Source organism: Squalius cephalus (genome assembly GCF_949319135.1).
Source record: "Squalius cephalus genome assembly, chromosome: 6".
Classification (NCBI taxonomy): domain Eukaryota; kingdom Metazoa; phylum Chordata; class Actinopteri; order Cypriniformes; family Leuciscidae; genus Squalius; species Squalius cephalus.
Window position 1 is genome coordinate 589819 of NC_137127.1, and position 22715 is coordinate 612533.

Consider the following 22715-nt stretch of genomic DNA (forward strand, 5'->3'; position numbering starts at 1 on the left):
TTACCATAGTAAAAATAACAGTAAATTATGCATAATTACATGCAACCAAACCCTAACCCTGTAGTAAATACATGTTGTTAATTAATATTACTCAGTCAGTGCTTAAATAAATACTTACACTGTAACATAAAGTGTAACTCATTATTTTAAGGTGTCTTTGTTACAGCGTAATTGTACATTGGAATACTGAATAATATAAATCATTATAGGGTTAGTTGCATGTAATATACAGTATGTAACAAGAACACTAAAATGTTAGTAGATAAAAATAGTTGTTCATGTTAGTGCGTTAACTGATATTAACAGATACACAAACCATGACGTCACATAACGTCACATAAAAGATACAACTTTTGATTTTAATATGTATTAGTAAATGCTGAAATTAACATTAACAAAGATTAAAGGGGTGGTATAATGCCCTTTCCACAAGATGTAAAATAAGTCTCTGATGAGTGTGTGTGTGTGTGTGAAGATTCAGCTCTAAATACCCCCCAGATATTTTTATATAGCATGTTAAAATCATCACTTTTTGAGGGTGAGTAAAATTGCACCGTTTGTGTGTCTTTTCCTTTAAATGCAAATGAGCTGCTGCTCCCGGCACAGGGGGCGGAGCTTCAACAGCTTGCACTCACACACACATGCACTGAAAATTTCAAAAACTTTTAGACTTTATGATCAAACCGGAGTCAGTCAATGATGGAGAGACTCAAGAAGAAGTGACAACATGTAGAAGCAACAGGACATTTCTGAATGGTTAGTTGGTGAATTTATGAAGCTGATGTGTAGTTATCTTCTAGTCATTGATTAGCATATTTTGTGTTGATAATCTATAAATCGTGTCCAGGGGGCGGGGTTTATGTAAATTCTAGGGTTGGTGATGTCACTAACCCGGGAGGAATGTGCTGTAGTCTCTTCCAGCCGTTTGTTGTAGTCCTTAAACAGCGATTTCTGTAAAAGCAAATCTCTCCCTTTGCTCTGAACTTTGAGCGTCGGAACTTTGCAGATGTTGTTTATGCTCAAACAGCAACATTACACACTAACTAAAGTTAGAGAAGTCAAATCATAATCAACCAGCCCTTTAATAAATGCTAAGTGCAGTTCATTATTAGTTCATGTTAATGTAGTTAACTAATGTTAACCTTATATTCAATAATGAACCTTCTTGTAAAGTGTTACCTGAAACTTTATTGTAAATTGTTACAGTTCTATCATATTTGTTTACATTAAAAGAGCATCATATAAGGTAATAAATGATGTTGATAAACGAGCACACCAACACTTTCATTACAGTTTTATTATTTATCTGGATAGAAATGCACATGATGATGATGATGATGATAAAGAGTCACCAGAGCATCTTTATCACATTTAGTCCCAGAGAATCCAACTCGTTTAAGAGGTTTCTCAAATTACTCTCAGTATTATGAGGACAGGGGCGGAGTCTGTGTGCAGTGGGCGGGGTGGTGACAGGGGCGGAGTCTGTATGCAGTGGGCGGGGCGGTGACAAGGGGCGGAGTCTGTGTGCAGTGGGCGGGGCGGTGACAGGGGCGGAGTCTGTGTGCAGTGGGCGGGGCGGTGACAGGGGCGGAGTCTGTGTGCAGTGGGCGGGGCGGTGACAAGGGGCGGAGTCTGTGTGCAGTGGGCGTGACAGGGGCGGAGTTTGTGTGCAGTGGGCGGGGCGGTGACAAGGGACGGAGTCTGTGTGCAGGGTGTGACAGGGGCGGAGTTTGTGTGCAGTGGGTGGGGCTGTGACAGGGGCGGAGTCTGAGGGTGGGGCAGTGACAGGGGCGGAGTCTGTGTGCAGTGGGCGGGGGTGTGACAGGGGCGGAATTTGTGTGCAGTGGGTGGGGCTGTGACAGGGGCGGAGTCTGAGGGCAGTGGGCGGGGTGGTGACAAGGGGCGGAGTCTGTGTGCAGTGGGCAGGGGTGTGACAGGGGCAGAGGTGTGACAGGGGCAGAGCCTGTGTGCAGTGGGCGGGGCTGTGACAGGGGCAGAGCCTGTGTGCAGTGGGCAGGGCTGTGACGGGGCGGAGCCTGTGTGCAGTGGGCGGGGGTGTGACGGGGCAGAGCCTGTGTGCAGTGGGCGGGGCTGAGCTCAGTGTGTGTGAGGCGCTGGTTCAGGCGTCGCCGGAGCGTTTGGCGGGTTTGGCGACGAGGCGTCTCTCTCGCTCCAGCTCTCTCTCTCGCTGCTGCTCGCGCTCCAGATCTTCCTTCTGCTTGTGTTGCTGCAGCTTCAGCGCTCGCTTCTGCACACATTCATACACTCTTCACTCTTAATCTGTCGTTCCATCTCAAACGGCAAAGCATACTAACCCAGGGTAAAGTATGGAAGCTTGTTTCTGCCACGGAATAAAAATGAAAACAAAGAATTTCCTCTCGGAATCCTGACTTTTCTTTCAATCGTAGTTAATTCAGACTTTTTTCCCGAAATTCAGACTTTTTTCTTGCAATTCTAACCCTTTTCTCACAATTCAGACTTTTTTCTCGTAAACGCAATTCTATATCTTGCAATTCAGACTTTTTTCTCGTAAACGCAAGTTTATATCTCGCAATTCTGACTTTTTTCTCGCAATTCACACTTTTTTATCGTAAAGGCAAGTTTATATTTCGCCATTCTGACTTTTTTCTCACAATTCAAAATCTTTTCTCACAATTCTGACTTTTTTCCTCGTAAATGCAATTTTATATCTCGCAATTCTGACTTTTTCCTCACAATTCACAATTTTCCACACAATCGTGATTTTATATTTCTCAATTCTAGGAAAAATTCAGAATAGTGAGAATTATTATTTTGTTATTATTCCCCTGCAGAAACAAGCTTCATATAACATGAAGAGCAGTAAAGCATGAATCTCCAGAAGACTCCTGCTCAAACCTTTAGTCTGGTCGTCTTGTCGTGCAGAACGATCATTTCTTTGCGAATGTTCACCAGTTTGCTGTGATAGACTTTGGCCTCTGTGAACTGAAACACATCAGCTGTCAGTCTGACGACGTTTCTACGAGAGAAACCACGCGATTAAAACTCACCAGTGCGTTCAGATCAATCATGGCGTTGCACTCGCGGAATTTCGTGACTTCTTGCTCCAGCGTATCCAGCAAAATAACTTGATTTTGTCTGGAAGTAAGAACAAATAAAGGATGATTTGAGTGCAGGAGTGCAGTGCTCTGAACTCAAATGTCTTTTTTTGCAGTCGATCAAATGATGGACGTCACTGACTGAGCACACGCGTGTTACATGCAGCAGATCGTCAGTGTTAGCACACGCGTGTTACATGCAGCGGATCGTCAGTGTTAGCACACGCGTGTTACATTCAGCGGATCGTCAGTGTTAGCACACGCGTGTTACATTCAGCGGATCGTCAGTGTTAGCACACGCGTGTTACATTCAGCGGATTGTCAGTGTTAGCACACGCGTGTTACATTCAGCAAATCGTCAGTGTTAGCACACGCGTGTTACATTCAGCGGATCGTCAGTGTTAGCACACGCGTGTTACATTCAGCAGATCGTCAGTGTTAGCACACGCGTGTTACATGCAGCAGATCGTCAGTGTTAGCACACGCGTGTTACATGCAGCAGATCGTCAGTGTTAGCACACGCGTGTTACATTCAGCAGATCGTCAGTGTTAGCACACGCGTGTTACATGCACACGCGTGTTACATGCAGCAGATCGTCAGTGTTAGCACACGCGTGTTACATTCAGCGGATCGTCAGTGTTAGCACACGCGTGTTACATGCAGCAGATCGTCAGTGTTAGCACACGCGTGTTACATTCAGCGGATCGTCAGTGTTAGCACACGCGTGTTACATTCAGCGGATCGTCAGTGTTAGCACACGCGTGTTACATTCAGCGGATCGTCAGTGTTAGCACACGCGTGTTACATTCAGCGGATTGTCAGTGTTAGCACACGCGTGTTACATTCAGCAAATCGTCAGTGTTAGCACACGCGTGTTACATTCAGCGGATCGTCAGTGTTAGCACACGCGTGTTACATTCAGCAGATCGTCAGTGTTAGCACACGCGTGTTACATGCAGCAGATCGTCAGTGTTAGCACACGCGTGTTACATGCAGCAGATCGTCAGTGTTAGCACACGCGTGTTACATTCAGCAGATCGTCAGTGTTAGCACACGCGTGTTACATGCAGCAGATCGTCAGTGTTAGCACACGCGTGTTACATTCAGCGGATCGTCAGTGTTAGCACACGCGTGTTACATGCAGCAGATCGTCAGTGTTAGCACACGCGTGTTACATTCAGCGGATCGTCAGTGTTAGCACACGCGTGTTACATTCAGCAGATCGTCAGTGTTAGCACACGCGTGTTACATGCACACGCGTGTTACATGCAGCGGATCGTCAGTGTTAGCACACGCGTGTTACATTCAGCGGATCGTCAGTGTTAGCACACGCGTGTTACATGCAGCAGATCGTCAGTGTTAGCACACGCGTGTTACATTCAGCAGATCGTCAGTGTTGGCACACGCGTGTTACATGCAGCAGATCGTCAGTGTTAGCACACGCGTGTTACATTCAGCGGATCGTCAGTGTTAGCACACGCGTGTTACATGCAGCAGATCGTCAGTGTTAGCACACGCGTGTACATGCAGCGGATCGTCAGTGTTAGCACACGCGTGTTACATTCAGCAGATCGTCAGTGTTAGCACACGCGTGTTACATTCAGCAGATCGTCAGTGTTGGCACACGCGTGTTACATGCAGCAGATCGTCAGTGTTAGCACACGCGTGTTACATTCAGCGGATCGTCAGTGTTAGCACACGCGTGTTACATGCAGCAGATCGTCAGTGTTAGCACACGCGTGTTACATGCAGCAGATCGTCAGTGTTAGCACACGCGTGTACATGCAGCGGATCGTCAGTGTTAGCACACACGTGTTACATTCAGCAGATCGTCAGTGTTAGCACACGCGTGTTACATTCAGCGGATCGTCAGTGTTAGCACACACGTGTTACATGCAGCAGATCGTCAGTGTTAGCACACACGTGTTACATGCAGCAGATCGTCAGTGTTAGCACACGCGTGTTACATGCAGCAGATCGTCAGTGTTAGCACACGCGTGTACATGCAGCGGATCGTCAGTGTTAGCACACGCGTGTACATGCAGCAGATCGTCAGTGTTGGCACACGCGTGTTACATGCAGCAGATCGTCAGTGTTAGCACACACGTGTTACATTCAGCAGATCGTCAGTGTTGGCACACGCGTGTTACATGCAGCAGATCGTCAGTGTTGGCACACGCGTGTTACATGCAGCAGATCGTCAGTGTTAGCACACACGTGTTACATTCAGCAGATCGTCAGTGTTGGCACACGCGTGTTACATTCAGAGGATCGTCAGTGTTAGCACACGCGTGTTACATTCAGCAGATCGTCAGTGTTAGCACACGCGTGTTACATTCAGCGGATCGTCAGTGTTAGCACACGCGTGTTACATTCAGCGGATCGTCAGTGTTAGCACACGCGTGTTACATGCAGCAGATCGTCAGTGTTAGCACACGCGTGTTACATTCAGCGGATCGTCAGTGTTAGCACACGCGTGTTACATTCAGCGGATCGTCAGTGTTAGCACACGCGTGTTACATTCAGCGGATCGTCAGTGTTAGCACACGCGTGTTACATTCAGCAGATCGTCAGTGTTAGCACACGCGTGTTACATTCAGCGGATCGTCAGTGTTAGCACACACGTGTTACATTCAGCAGATCGTCAGTGTTAGCACACGCGTGTTACATGCAGCAGATCGTCAGTGTTGGCACACGCGTGTTACATTCAGCGGATCGTCAGTGTTAGCACACGCGTGTTACATGCAGCAGATCGTCAGTGTTAGCACACGCGTGTTACATTCAGCGGATCGTCAGTGTTAGCACACGCGTGTTACATGCAGCAGATCGTCAGTGTTAGCACACGCGTGTTACATTCAGCGGATCGTCAGTGTTGGCACACGCGTGTTACATGCAGCAGATCGTCAGTGTTAGCACACGCGTGTTACATGCAGCAGATCGTCAGTGTTAGCACACGCGTGTTACATGCAGCAGATCGTCAGTGTTAGCACACGCGTGTACATGCAGCGGATCGTCAGTGTTAGCACACGCGTGTTACATTCAGCGGATCGTCAGTGTTGGCACACGCGTGTTACATTCAGCGGATCGTCAGTGTTAGCACACGCGTGTTACATTCAGCGGATCGTCAGTGTTAGCACACGCGTGTTACATTCAGCGGATCGTCAGTGTTGGCACACGCGTGTTACATGCAGCAGATCGTCAGTGTTGGCACACGCGTGTTACATTCAGCAGATCGTCAGTGTTAGCACACGCGTGTTACATTCAGCGGATCGTCAGTGTTAGCACACGCGTGTTACATTCAGCGGATCGTCAGTGTTGGCACACGCGTGTTACATTCAGCAGATCGTCAGTGTTAGCACACGCGTGTTACATGCAGCAGATCGTCAGTGTTGGCACACGCGTGTTACATTCAGCGGATCGTCAGTGTTAGCACACGCGTGTTACATGCAGCAGATCGTCAGTGTTAGCACACGCGTGTTACATTCAGCAGATCGTCAGTGTTAGCACACGCGTGTTACATGCAGCAGATCGTCAGTGTTAGCACACGCGTGTTACATTCAGCGGATCGTCAGTGTTGGCACACGCGTGTTACATGCAGCAGATCGTCAGTGTTAGCACACGCGTGTTACATGCAGCAGATCGTCAGTGTTAGCACACGCGTGTTACATGCAGCAGATCGTCAGTGTTAGCACACGCGTGTACATGCAGCGGATCGTCAGTGTTAGCACACGCGTGTTACATTCAGCGGATCGTCAGTGTTGGCACACGCGTGTTACATTCAGCGGATCGTCAGTGTTAGCACACGCGTGTTACATTCAGCGGATCGTCAGTGTTAGCACACGCGTGTTACATTCAGCGGATCGTCAGTGTTGGCACACGCGTGTTACATTCAGCAGATCGTCAGTGTTAGCACACGCGTGTTACATTCAGCAGATCGTCAGTGTTAGCACACGCGTGTTACATTCAGCGGATCGTCAGTGTTAGCACACACGTGTTACATGCAGCAGATCGTCAGTGTTAGCACACGCGTGTTACATTCAGCAGATCGTCAGTGTTAGCACACACGTGTTACATTCAGCACACGCGTGGACAGTGTTAGCACACGCGTGAGTCGTGTGTTATATGTGATCATACGTGAGTTCCTGCAGGGTTTGCTTGGAGGCGTTGAGCTCCGGCTGATAGTGAGACAGGAATCCTTCAGTCAGTCTCTGGATCGTGTGCTCATCTACACACACCACGTCCTCCATCACGACACACACTGCAAACACACACACACATATCAACATCCTCCATCACGACACACACTGCAAACACACACACACACACACTGCAAACACACACACACACACTGCAAACACACACACACACACACATCAACATGAACATCCTCCATCACGACACACACTGCAAACACACACACACACACATCAACGTCCTCCATCACGACACACACTGCAAACACACACACACACACTGCAAACACACACACACATCAACGTCCTCCATCACGACACACACTGCAAACACACACACACACACATCAACATAACCATAAAACTAGGTTTTTATTAGTAGACTAGCATTTATGAATGTGATATTTGAAAAAAAAGTGTGTGTGTGTGTGTGTGTCACCTGTGTCCTGCTCGCTTTCCTCCTGCGGTCTGTCCATCATCATCATCACAGTCACCAGCAGCCCCTGAAACACAAATACACACACACACACACACACACACACACACACACACACACACACACACACACACGCACACACAGACACACACACACACACATATACATATACATATACATATACGCACACACGCACACAAACATACACACACATCATCACACACATCATCACACACAGACACAGACAGAGACACACACACACACACACACACACACGTATAGCCACACGTATACACACACACACACACACAGACAGACAGACAGACAGACACAGACACACACACACACACAGACACAGACACAGACACAGACACACAGACACACACACACACACACACACACACACACACAGACACACACAGACACAGACACAGACACAGACACACACACACACACACACACACACACACACACACACACACACACACACACAGAGAGAGAGAGAGAGAGAGAGAGAGAGAGAGAGAGAGAGAGAGAGAGAGAGAGAGAGAGAGAGAGAGAGAGAGAGAGAGAGAGAGAGAGAGAGAGAGAGAGAGAGAGAGAGAGAGAGTCAGATTCCTGAACCACAGTAATCGTGTGTACGTCACTGATCACATCTGTCTGAACACGAACCCTCTCGAGCGCATCATTCCTGAATTCCCGGCAGATGAAAGTGATTCTTCTTTTATCTTGTGTATTTAATGGCGGTCAGCAAACCTGATGTGATAGTGAAAACGCTTCCAGGAGCGGCTCACAAACATCATGTGACCGAAGCTCATGTGACCCAGAGACTGTTCACGGTCTATGGTCACAACGCGACGCGCTGCCACTCTGAGAGCACTTCCGCCTTTAATCACGTGCCGCTGAGCGACGCCTCCGATTGGCGGAACGATTGTACCGGAGTCAAGCCACCTTTATTTCTATAGCGCTTTGTACAATACAGATTGTTTGAAAGCAGCTTTACAGTGATAAACTGGAAAATGATGTATTTGATCAAATATCAAATGAAAGATCATCAATTATTAAATTAGTTAATTTAATCTATAAAGTAGTTCTGCAAAAATGATGTCACCGTCAGCTCAGTTCTCATACAGCAGCGGACTATATAATATAATATAATATAATATAATATAATATAATATAATATAATATAATATAATATAATCAGAAATAGCTTTATTGCTAAGTAACCTTGAACACAAGGATTTTTTCTTGATACACACATACAAATACAACAGTGAATATAATATAATTACATGTTAATTTTGCACGTGAATGTGAACTTTGAATGTGCGCGCGCTGCAGTAGAGCTGGAACGCGCGCAGAGTGGACGCGCTAACATTAAACACTCTCTCTCACACACACACAGACACACACACACTTACTCACACACTCAAGAGATTTCCCCAAACTCACACCGCAATGGACGGAACCAGCGAACGGCAGAGTTTAGGAAGGTTTGTACTCTTGTAATGATGTTTTCAGTGTGTGTTCGTTGACATTCAGTCCTCCTGAAACACATGAACGCGCCGAAACACTGATGAACACACTAGACAAACTGTCCTTTAGCGTTTCATATCTGACGAACTGTGCATCATTGTCTCTGAAGTCAATGCTACATTTTTTCTAAATGTCATAATAATTTGTTAACAAACGAGTATTCATTGCTTCAATGAGCTCATTGTTTCTGCCTTAAATTATTACATTGTTTAAATTAATACATTTTTCGCTAACTGCGATTCTAAAACGCATAACTTAAGACAGTCACCTCTGATAACAGATCTGTCTAAATTATAATGTGGACTCTTGTATTTTCTGTAAAGCTGCTTTGAAATGATGTGTATTGTGAAAAGCGCTTTACAAATAAATGTGAATTGAATTGAATCGAATCAACAGCACTGAACTGAGTGGAGCTCAATAGTGACTCTTGTGTCTTAGAGTTGCGTTATTTGACCGAGTCTGTATTTGATGATGTTTGCTGTTGTGTGTTGGTGAAGTTGACCTGAGCTGCTGTGTTGCAGGTAGCCTGGCGCTTCGACCCGCGAGACAGCTTCAGAGATTCGCTCAGATGTCGGGCCTGATGGGCCGCGTGAGGTCGGCGTTTCGCCGCGAGCCGGAGGACTGGCACCTCAGCGACGCCGCCTTCGACTTCTCCGAGGATCTGGAGGACGACGAGACGCCCCGGTTCAGCCAGCTGAAGGTAGTGGTGTCGGGAGAGGCGGACGAGTTCCCGGCGGCTAACGGGTCGACGGTCACGCGAGTGTTGGACGATGACGACTCGCTCCTGGGCTCCTCGTCGGGTCTGGTGCCGGAGCCGTGTGACGGGTGCCGAAAGAGTCGGGAGAGCGACCGGCGCCGGAGGATCATGAGGAAACTGGGCTTCGCCGCTCTGCTCTACTTCCTGTTCATGGTGGGCGAGCTGATAGGTGAGCGTCGGGGAGTGTGTGCGTGTGTGTGTGTGTGTGTGTGTGTGTGTCGCCCGCTCCTGTCACTGGGTTTGTCTTTCAGGTGGGTACATGGCCAACAGTCTGGCCATCATGACGGATGCGCTGCACATGCTGACGGATCTGATCGGGATCGTCGTGTCTCTGCTGGCGCTCTGGCTCTCGGCTAAACCACCGACGCACAGATTCACCTTCGGCCTCCATCGGCTCGGTGCGTCCTCCTCTCTGTACACCGGCTCATTCAGGCTTTTCACACTTCAGCTAGTTAACCCTGGGTCATTTTAAACCCTAGGTCAGTCTATTCTAAACCCAGGGTCACTCTATTCTAAACCCTGGATCAGTCTAAACCCTGGGTCAGTCTATTCTAAAACCAGGGTCACTCTAAACCCTGGGTCACTCTATTCTAAAACCAGGGTCACTCTAAACCCTGGGTCACTCTAAACCCTGGGTCACTCTACTCTAAACCCTGGGTCATTCTACTCTAAACCCTGGCTCATTCTACTCTAAACCCTGGGTCACTCTAAACCCTGGATCAGTCTATTCTAAACCCTGGGTCAGTCTATTCTAAAACCAGGGTCACTCTAAACCCTGGGTCAGTCTATTCTAAAACCAGGGTCACTCTAAACCCTGGGTCACTCTATTCTAAAACCAGGGTCACTCTAAACCCTGGGTCACTCTAAACCCTGGGTCACTCTACTCTAAACCCTGGGTCATTCTACTCTAAACCCTGGCTCATTCTACTCTAAACCCTGGGTCACTCTAAACCCTGGATCAGTCTATTCTAAACCCTGGGTCAGTCTATTCTAAACCCTGGGTCACTCTACTCTAAACCCTGGGTCATTCTACTCTAAACCCTGGCTCATTCTACTCTAAACCCTGGGTCACTCTAAACCCTGGATCAGTCTATTCTAAACCCTGGGTCAGTCTATTCTAAACCCTGGGTCACTCTAAACCCTGGGTCACTCTACTCTAAACCCTGGGTCATTCTACTCTAAACCCTGGCTCATTCTACTCTAAACCCTGGCTCATTCTACTCTAAACCCTGGGTCACTCTAAACCCTGGGTCAGTCTATTCTAAACCCTGGGTCAGTCTATTCTAAAACCAGGGTCACTCTAAACCCTGGGTCAGTCTATTCTAAAACCAGGGTCAGTCTATTCTAATCCCTGAGTCAGTCTATTCTAACCCCTGGGTCACTCTAACCCCTGGGTCACTCTAAACCCTGGGTCAGTCTATTCTAAAACCAGGGTCAGTCTATTCTAATCCCTGGGTCAGTCTATTCTAAAAGCAGGGTCACTCTAACCCCTGGGTCACTCTAAACCCTGGGTCACTCTAAACCCTGGGTCAGTCTATTCTAAAACCAGGGTCAGTCTATTCTAATCCCTGGGTCAGTCTATTCTAAAAGCAGGGTCACTCTAACCCCTGGGTCACTCTAAACCCTGGGTCACTCTAAACCCTGGGTCAGTCTATTCTAAAACCCTGGGTCACTCTAAACCCTGGGTCACTCTAAACCCTGGGTGACTCTAAACCCTGGGTCAGTCTATTCTAAAACCAGGGTCAGTCTATTCTAATCCCTGGGTCAGTCTATTCTAAAAGCAGGGTCACTCTAACCCCTGGGTCACTCTAAACCCTGGGTCACTCTAAACCCTGGGTCAGTCTATTCTAAAACCCTGGGTCACTCTAAACCCTGGGTCACTCTAAACCCTGGGTCACTCTAAACCCTGGGTCACTCTAAACCCTGGGTCAGGCTAGTCTAACCCCTGGGTCAATCTAAACCCTGGGTTATCTCGATTCTCGTTCACATTACTCATACTTTAACAATTCTCTTCTTCACTCCAATCGAAACCATCCAGAAACGTTTCACTCGGATACACAACACTATAGAGGACAAAAGACGAGTGTAACTTCCCTTTCATGCTAAAATTAAGCGCAGTGTGAAAAGCCCTAGTGTGTCTCTTCCATCTTGCTGGTGTGAAATGCGTCTCACGGTGTGTGTGTGTGTGTGTGTTCAGAGGTGTTGTCTGCAGGTATTAGTGTGTTGCTGATCTATATTCTGACGGGTGTGCTGTTGAACGAAGCCGCTCAGAGAACGATTCATCAGGACTTCACCATCGACGGAGACGTGATGCTGATCACTGCAGCGGTGGGAGTCGCCGTCAACCTGCTGTGAGTCTGAAACACACACACACACACACACACACACACACATATGCTCACACACACTGACTCACACTCACTCACTCATTCATTCAAACTCACTCACACACACACTCACACTCACACACTCACACTCACACACACTCACACATACTCTCACACACACACTCATACCCATACTCTCAGATAGAAGAACGTGTGCTGAGCTTCCTCTTCTCAAAGGTTAGATGTGTTTCTGTGGTCAAAAACATTTTAATTTTAACATTTACACATGAACTCTGTAAACATGTATGTAGTGCAAACTAGATGGAGACGGAAACATCATCCAGACATCAGATGCTAATGTAGCGTGAGCTTCATTAGTGCCACAGAGAGCCGAGTCTTAGTCCATGTCTGCAGGTTAAGATGAATTAGTGTGTCATCATGAAGGATCTTTGTCTTTACTGTCATCTTTACTGCTCAAAGTCTCCTGCTCATCTGAGGCTTTACTATCTGTTCAACTCATGTGACTTTATGGCTGAGGTTCGTAAACCACTTTTGTTCAGGTTAAAAGTCCAAGAGGAGCTGCTGTGTTTGTGTGTGTGAGTGTGAGTGAGTGTGAGTGAGTGTGAGTGAGTGTGAGTGTGAGTGTGAGTGTGTGTGAGTGTGTGTGAGTGTGTGTGAGTGTGTGTGAGTGAGTGTGAGTGAGTGTGTGTGAGTGAGTGTGAGTGTGAGTGTGAGTGTGTGTGAGTGAGTGTGAGTGAGTGTGAGTGAGTGTGAGTGAGTGTGAGTGAGTGTGAGTGTGAGTGTGAGTGTGAGTGTGAGTGTGAGTGTGAGTGAGTGTGAGTGAGTGTGAGTGAGTGTGAGTGAGTGTGAGTGAGTGTGAGTGTGAGTGTGAGTGAGTGTGTGTGAGTGAGTGTGAGTGTGAGTGAGTGTGAGTGTGAGTGTGAGTGTGAGTGAGTGTGAGTGAGAGTGAGAGTGAGTGAGTGTGAGTGAGTGTGAGTGTGAGTGAGTGTGAGAGTGTGAGTGTGAGTGTGAGTGTGTGTGAGTGTGTGTGAGTGAGTGTGAGTGAGTGTGAGTGTGAGTGAGTGTGAGTGTGAGTGAGTGTGAGTGTGAGTGAGTGAGTGTGAGTGAGTGTGAGTGAGTGTGAGTGTGAGTGAGTGTGAGTGAGTGAGAGTGAGAGTGAGAGTGAGTGAGTGTGAGTGAGTGTGAGTGAGTGTGAGTGAGTGTGAGTGTGAGTGAGTGTGAGTGTGAGTGAGTGTGAGTGAGTGTGAGTGAGTGTGAGTGAGTGTGAGTGAGTGAGTGAGTGTGAGTGAGTGTGAGTGTGAGTGAGTGTGAGTGTGAGTGAGTGTGAGTGAGTGTGAGTGTGAGTGAGTGTGAGTGTGAGTGTGAGTGTGAGTGAGTGTGAGTGAGTGTGAGTGTGAGTGAGTGTGAGTGTGAGTGTGAGTGTGAGTGAGAGTGAGAGTGTGAGTGTGAGTGAGAGTGAGTGTGAGTGTGAGTGAGTGTGAGTGTGAGTGAGTGTGAGTGAGTGTGAGTGTGAGAGTGAGTGTGAGTGTGAGTGAGTGTGAGTGAGTGTGAGTGAGTGTGAGTGAGTGTGAGTGAGTGTGAGTGAGTGTGAGTGAGTGTGAGTGTGAGAGTGAGTGTGTGTGAGTGTGTCCAGGCGCAGGTCCTTCATCAGATCTGGATACGGCCTGGATCCGGCGGACTGCGGTAAACCTCGGGTGTTCCCGAGTGTTCCCGGTTCCGGCTGACCTAATCTATGCAGCCTAACCCCTGATTTCCACCAACTGCGGAACGGCTGCGGATCCGCTCCGGAACGGCGGCGGAGTCAATAGGTTTCCATTAAAGTCAATGTGTGTATTTTCACTGACTGCGGAATGGCTGCATTCCGACTCCGGCGATCCGCAGCCCTCCGGAGCAGATACGCAGAGCTTCTACTTTTGACGGATGCCGGAGAGCTCTCCAGCAATTCAGCACTTATATCGTGCAATCATGCGTGAATTCACGAGATCTTGTGGGTCCTCGTGACTTCAGCTGTTAGTTATGGCTGCAGCCGTTCCACAACAACTCCGGACCTGGTGGGTATTGAAGGACAGCGGAGCACGGAGCCGATCCGCAGTCGTTCCGCAGTTGGTGGAAATCAGGGGTAAGAGTTTTGGTGCTAAATAGGAGAAGGATCTACCGCCTGCAGTCGATTTAGATATTCTAGGTATTATCAACTGGCCGGAGTTTTGAGATCGCAATAGACGTGAAGGAGTATAATGCGTTAAGAGCTCGCTCAAGCACTGCGGAGCTAAACCATTTAGTGCTTTGTAAGTAATCAGCAATATTTTAAAATGTATGCGATGTTTAATAGGGAGCCAGTGCAGTGTTGACAGAACCGGGCTAATATGGTCATACTTCCTGGTTCTGGTAAGAACTCGAGCGGCTGCGTTTTGGACCAGCTGTAGTTTGTTTATTAAGCGTGCAGGGCAACCACCCAGTAGAGCATTACAATAATCTAGCCTGTGTGTGTGTGTGTGTGTGTGTGTGTGTGTGTAGGATGGGCTTCCTCCTCAATCAGTCTGGTCATCTTCATTCCCACGGCCACGGCCACTCTCACGGCCACGGGCACTCTCACGGGTCCCCGGGCCGGGGTCAGGGGTCACGGGGTCAGCAGGGTCACGGGAGTCTGGCGGTGCGGGCCGCCTTCATCCACGCGCTGGGAGATCTGGCTCAGAGTGTCGGTGTTCTCATCGCGGCCTACATCGTCAGGTTCAAGGTACGAGTTTCAGTCACTGTAACAGGAAGTTGAGCTGATTCTCTGGCACTGTACATTTTTTTATTTATTACTTTATGATGATAATAACACAATAACCCTGCAGCTGATGACAGACGTGTGTGTGTGTGTGTGTGTGTTAGCCGGAGTATAAGCTGGCAGATCCCATCTGTACGTACCTGTTCTCAGTGCTGGTGCTGTTCAGCACATTCCACATCATCAGAGACACCGGCATCATTCTACTGGAGGGTGAGACACCTATCTATCTATCTATCTATCTATCTATCTATCTATCTATCTATCTATCTATCTATCTGTCTATCTATCTGTCTATCTATCTATCTATCTGTCTGTCTCTCTGTCTGTCTGTCTGTCTATCTATATATATATCTGTCTGCCTATCTATCTGTCTGTCTATCTATCTGTCTCTCTGTCTATCTATATATCTATCTGTCTGTCTATCTATCTATCTGTATGTCTATCTGTCTATCTATCTATCTATCTATCTATCTATCTGTCTGTCTATCTATCTATCTGTCTGTCTGTCTATCTATCTATCTATCTATCTATCTGTCTGTCTATCTATCTATCTATCTGTCTGTCTGTCTATCTATCTGTCTATCTATCTATCTATCTGTCTGTCTGTCTATCTGTCTGTCTGTCTGTCTGTCTGTCTATATATATATATGTATCTATCTATCTATCTATCTATCTGTCTGTCTGTCTGTCTGTCTGTCTATCTATATATATATCTGTCTGTCTATCTATCTGTCTGTCTATCTATCTGTCTCTCTGTCTGTCTATCTATATATCTATCTGTCTGTCTATCTATCTATCTATCTATCTATCTATCTATCTATCTGTCTATCTATCTATCTGTCTATCTATCTATCTGTCTGTCTCTCTGTCTGTCTGTCTGTCTATCTATATATATATCTGTCTGTTTATCTATCTGTCTGTCTATCTATCTGTCTCTCTGTCTGTCTATCTATATATCTATCTGTCTATCTATCTGTATGTCTATCTGTCTATCTATCTATCTATCTGTCTATCTATCTATCTGTCTGTCTATCTATCTATCTGTCTGTCTGTCTATCTGTCTATCTATCTATCTATCTGTCTGTCTATCTATCTATCTATCTATCTATCTGTCTATCTATCTATCTGTCTATCTATCTATCTGTCTGTCTCTCTGTCTGTCTGTCTGTCTATCTATATATATATCTGTCTGTTTATCTATCTGTCTGTCTATCTATCTGTCTCTCTGTCTGTCTATCTATATATCTATCTGTCTATCTATCTGTATGTCTATCTGTCTATCTATCTATCTATCTGTCTATCTATCTATCTGTCTGACTATCTATCTATCTGTCTATCTGTCTGTCTGTCTATCTGTCTATCTATCTATCTGTCTGTCTATCTATCTATCTATCTATCTATCTATCTATCTATCTGTCTATCTGTCTGTCTATCTATCTTTCTATCTGTCTATCTATCTGTCTATCTATCTGTCTATCTGTCTATCTGTCTATCTGTCTATCTATCTGTCTATCTATCTATCTGTCTGTCTATCTATCTATCTATCTATCTTTCTATCTGTCTGTCTGTCTATCTATCTGTCTATCTGTCTATCTATCTGTCTATCTATCTATATATCTGTCTCTGTCTGTCTGTCTGTCTATCTACCTATCTATCTATTTATCTGTCTGTCTGTCTGTCTGTCTGTCTGTCTGTCTGTCTATCTATCTATCTATCTATCTATCTATCTATCTATCTATCTATCTATCTATCTATCTATCTATCTATCTATCTATCTATCTATCTATCTATCTGTCTGTCTGTCTGTCTGTCTGTCTGTCTGACGTGTGTGTTGTGTGTGCAGGAGTGCCTCGTCATGTGGATGTGTGTGATATGCGTGCGGATCTGCTGAAGCTGCAGCATGTGGAGTGTGTGGAGGAGCTGAAGCTCTGGGCTCTAACAGCCGACAAAACCGCTGCTATTGTACACCTGAGGCTCGGTGAGATACACAACACACCACACCACACCACACCCACACCCACACCCACACCCACACCACACCACACCACACCCACACCACACCACACCACACCCACACCCACACCCACACCACACCACATCCACACCCACACACACACCCACACCACACCACACCACACCACACCCACACCCACACCCACACCACACCCACACCCACACCCACACCACACCCACACCCACACCCACACCACACCACACCACACCACACCCACACCACACCACACCCACACCCACACCACACCACACCCACACCACACCCACACCCACACCCACACCACACCCACACCCACACCACACCACACCACACCCACACCCACACCACACCACACCCACACCCACACCACACCCACACCCACACCCACACCACACCCACACCCACACCACACCACCCCACACCCACACCCACACCCACACCCACACCACACCACACCACACCACACCCACACCCACACCACACCCACACCCACACCACACCCACACCCACACCACACCACCCCACACCACACCCACACCACACCACACCCACACCCACACCACACCCACACCCACACCACACCCACACCCACACCACACCACACCACACCACACCACACCACACCACACCCACACCCACACCCACACCACACCCACACCCACACCACACCACACCCACACCACACCACACCCACACCACACCCACACCCACACCACACCCACACCCACACCACACCACACCACACCCACACCACACCCACACCCACACCACACCACACCCACACCCACACCACACCACCCCACACCACACCACACCACATCCACACCCACACACACACCCACACCACACCCACACCCACACACACACACCACACACCACACCACACCCACACCCACTCCACATCCACACACACACACACACACACACACCCACACCCACACCACACCACACCCACACCACACCACACCCACACCCACACCACACCACACCCACACCACACCACACCACACCCACACCACACCACACACCACACACACACACCACACCCACACCCACACCACACCACACCACACACACACACACACCCCCACACCCACACCACACCACACCACACCCACACACACACACCACACACCACACACCACCCACACCCACTCCACATCCACACCACACCACACCCACACCCACTCCACATCCACACCACACCACACCCACACCCACACCCTCACCACACCACACCCACACCACCCCACACCCACACCCAGACCCACACCCACACCCAGACCCACACCCACACCCAGACCCAGACCCACACCCAGACCCACACCCAGACCCACACCCACACCCACACCCACACCCACACCCAGACCCAGACCCACACCCAGACCCAGACCCACACCACACCCAGACCCACACCACACCCACACCACACCCACATCACACCCACACCCACACCCACATCCACACCCACATCCACACCCACACCACACCCACACCCACACCCTCACCACACCACACCCTCACCACACCACACCACACCACCCCACACCCACACCACACCCACACCCACATCCACACCCACACCCACACCACACCCAGACCCACACCCTCACCCACACCCACAACACACCCACATCCACATCCACACCCACACCCACACCCACATCACACCCACACACACACACACCACACCACACCCACACCCACATCCACACCCACACCACACCCACAACACACCCACATCCACATCCACACCCTCACCCACAACACACCCACATCCACATCCACACCCACACCCACACACACACCACACCACACCACACCCACACCCACACCCACATCCACACCCACACCCACACCACACCCACATCCACATCCACATCCACACCCACACCACACCCAGACCCACACCCACACCCACACCCACATCCACACCCACACCACACCCACATCCACATCCACACCCACACCACACCCACACCCACATCCACACCCACATCACACCCACACCCACATCACACCCACACCCACACCCACACCACACCCACATCCACATCACACCACACCCACACCCACACCCACATCACACCCACATCCACATCACACCCACATCACACCCACATCACACCCACATCCACATCACACCCACATCACACCCACACCACACCCACATCCACACCCACACCCACATCACACCCACGCCACACCCACATCACACCCACACCCACACCCACACCCACATCACACCCACATCCACATCACACCCACATCACACCCACACCACACCCACACCCACATCACACCCACGCCACACCCACATCCACACCCACATCACACCCACACCCACACACACACCACACCACACCCACATCCACATCACACCCACATCACACCCACATCACACCCACATCCACATCACACCCACATCACACCCACACCACACCCACATCACACCCACGCCACACCCACATCCACACCCACATCACACCCACACCCACACACACACCACACCACACCCACATCCACATCACACCCACATCACACCCACATCACACCCACACCACACCCACATCACACCCACATCACACCCACATCACACCCACATCACACCCACGCCACACCCACATCCACACCCACATCACACCCACACCCACACACACACCACACCACACCCACATCCACATCACACCCACATCACACCCACATCACACCCACACCACACCCACATCACACCCACATCACACCCACATCCACATCACACCCACACCCACATCCACACCCACATCACACCCACACCCACACACACACCACACCCACACCCACACCCACATCACACCCACACCCACACACACACCACACCCACACCCACACCCACATCACACCCACACCCACACACACACCACACCACACCCACACCCACATCACATCCACACCCACATCACACCCACACCCACATCACATCCACACCCACATCACACCCACATCCACATCACACCACACCCACATCACACCCACATCACACCACACCCACACCACACCCACACCCACACCACACCTGCGGCTCTGTGAGTTCCAGCACATTCAGATCATGAAGCGTCACAGGCACAGGTTTTCTGGCGCCCTGATACTGGACTAATGGTTTTACATCTGCCTGTGTTGTGTGTCTAGTGCCGGGGAATGTGGGTAACTGGGAGGAAGTGCAGTCGAACGCACGGCGCCTGCTGATGACGTCACACGGCGTAACACACTGTACGGTTCAACTACAGACGCAGAGACAAGAGACGCCACAGTCCTGCACAAACTGCCTCTCTCTCTCTCGCTGACACACACACACAAACACACGAGAAGAGAGAGAGACGAGACACCACAGTCCTGCACACACTGCCTCTCTCTCGCTGACACACACACACACACACACACACACACACACACACACACACACACACACAAGGAGAGAGAGAGAGACAGGGGGCGCCACAGTCCTGCACACACTGCCTCTCTCTTTCGCTGACACACACACACACACACACACACACACACACACACACACACACACACACACACACACACACACACACACACACACACACACACGAGGAGAGAGAGACGGGTAAACTGACGTGTCGACCCAGCAGGGTTTTAATGATTGTCTAGCTTTTCTATAATGAAAATTGACCTCATTTTGATAAACCTTTAATACAGACGTGCTCACAGGAGAAAGGTGTGTTTTAGGACCCGCTTTTATTTGTGTGTGTGTGTCTGTGTGTTCTGGAGTGAATCTCATGAGAACGGCTCAGATTAAACCACAACATTACAAGACAAAACAAGCTTTTTTTTGTTTTGCATGAACAGGATGAAGCCTGGATTTTTTTGTGCAACTTTTAATCACAGTTAAGCATGTTTTCCTTTTGAATTATCATGGTCATGTTGCAACAAAAAAAAAAAAATTGCATTAATGTAATGACTTTGGATTTATGTCTCATTACTGTAATGTTATTAAAATTAGCATAAATTAAAGGCAGTGCAACATATGTGATGTATACAACTTCACAATTTAAAGAATATATTTATTTTTTCACACTGAATTTGGTGGGGTGCTAAAAATGCAAAAGAGACTTTAATGTTTTTCATTTAGACTTTTGGGGTAAAAAATGACCTGAACAGCTTTTCATGAGATTCATATTCTGACAGCACTGAAATAACCCAAACGCTCCGCACGCGCTCAGTGTCTCATCAATGCAAAACATGAAATATTTGACTTCATCAATCAACAGACAATCGTAGTTTGACAGGACAGACAGTAGTTTCACATCATCTCTGTTACACACTCATTAGTTTAGTATATTTTAGACATTTGTAATCATTTCCTGCTGATGTTTGTGTGCCTACATGATCCGTTCACAAACTCAGAGCGACACAATCTCCCTTTTATCTTTTTATTTGATTTATTTTTCCCTCAAGATGCAGATTTATTATAATTTAACTATCAGTGCCTCTCATCAGTATTTGGCCGATATGCCTTTTTTATTATTTTTTATGGTTTTGTTTTGTTTGTTGTTTTCTGAAACAGATGGTCAGGCTTTGGATGGTTTTCTCTATGTTTGCAGTATTTGTTGGTTGTGTGTCTGAGGATGATGGAGTTACACTGACGCGCTTGATAACTTGAAATAAATAATTTTTTAATGTCTGCATTCGGTTTTTATTTGAGTTCTCTCTGAATCACGGGCTTCAGGTTTAGGATGTTTGCGCATCATTCATCTTCCATGTTTTTGTCTGCTGGTTGCGAACAAACGACTGCTGAGTGTCTTTGAGGTGTGTGTGGGTCTCCTCTGGGGTTGTGTTGTGATTTGATGATGTGCTGCAGTCTCTTAGGAATAGATGTGTGAATGATCTTTATGGAAAGTGACGGACAAAGAGTTTCTCAAGTGTAAATCCAGTTTCACTCCAGGACATGATGGAGTCACACGGGGTTTAAGTGTTCTGATGATTTTAGTCACTGAACAAATCACTAATAACCATGGAAGCGTGTTTCTGCCATGGAATAAAGTCACAATACAATGTTTAAAGTGCTCTATTCTGCTATTTTAAAGGCTCCTAATGTTGTTTTGGCGTCTCCTACAACAGGTTCACATTCATCCAAGCTCAAAAACACATTAATTTCCTCATAATCTCCACTGCAGCTTCAGCTCTTTCTCTGAAACGCTTCCATCTATGATTCAGTCTCTCTAAGCCCCGCCTCTCTGAGAGCTGCTCTGCTGTGATTGGTCAGAAGCTCATTATCATATCTGAATCTCAGCTCTTGATCACAGTGATGCGAACAGTAACGATGGCGTGGGTTTTACCGTATCAATCTCAGAAAACAGCGTCTTCTCCACACGAACAACACGAGCCAAACTCTTCCAGTCTCAGATACACTACAGTGTTTGAGGGCGGAGCTAAGAGACGCTGCTCAGCCAATCAAGACCACAGGCTGGCGTTATGCTGATTAGTTACAAACCTATGCAGATTCAGCAGGAAGTGAGTCTGAATTACTGACGACTCGTTTCAGTTCAGAATCTATTCTTTCTTTTGGTAAACAATAAGTCAGTTTATCTGAACTGA

At 48.0% G+C, this 22715-nt stretch overlaps 2 protein-coding genes across 3 annotated transcripts; one reads left to right on the forward strand and one right to left on the reverse strand.

Annotated features, from left to right (window-relative positions):
- Positions 1–2105: 2105 nt before the first annotated feature.
- bloc1s6 (biogenesis of lysosomal organelles complex-1, subunit 6, pallidin) lies at positions 2106–8545 on the reverse strand. Of its 2 annotated transcripts, none has more exons than XM_079874316.1 (6): positions 8380–8545; positions 7711–7774; positions 7213–7336; positions 3030–3117; positions 2878–2964; positions 2106–2248 (listed from the first exon to the last, which is right to left on the reverse strand). In XM_079874316.1, exons 2-6 carry the CDS (start codon positions 7754–7756, stop codon positions 2120–2122), a joined length of 474 nt encoding a protein of 157 aa, XP_079730442.1. In that variant the 5' UTR covers positions 7757–7774; positions 8380–8545; the 3' UTR covers positions 2106–2119. The 2 variants fall into 2 exon arrangements, with proteins under 2 accessions (XP_079730442.1, XP_079730443.1); XM_079874317.1 differs by having other exon boundaries at positions 7213–7595; positions 8380–8543.
- A 545-nt stretch (positions 8546–9090) lies between these two features.
- Positions 9091–21805, forward strand: slc30a4 (solute carrier family 30 member 4). The gene is made up of 8 exons (XM_079873685.1): positions 9091–9203; positions 9768–10172; positions 10255–10401; positions 12201–12354; positions 14866–15085; positions 15226–15331; positions 16965–17099; positions 20283–21805. Exons 2-8 carry the CDS (start codon positions 9815–9817, stop codon positions 20435–20437), a joined length of 1275 nt encoding a protein of 424 aa, XP_079729811.1. The 5' UTR covers positions 9091–9203; positions 9768–9814; the 3' UTR covers positions 20438–21805.
- The last annotated feature ends 910 nt before the right edge of the window (positions 21806–22715 follow it).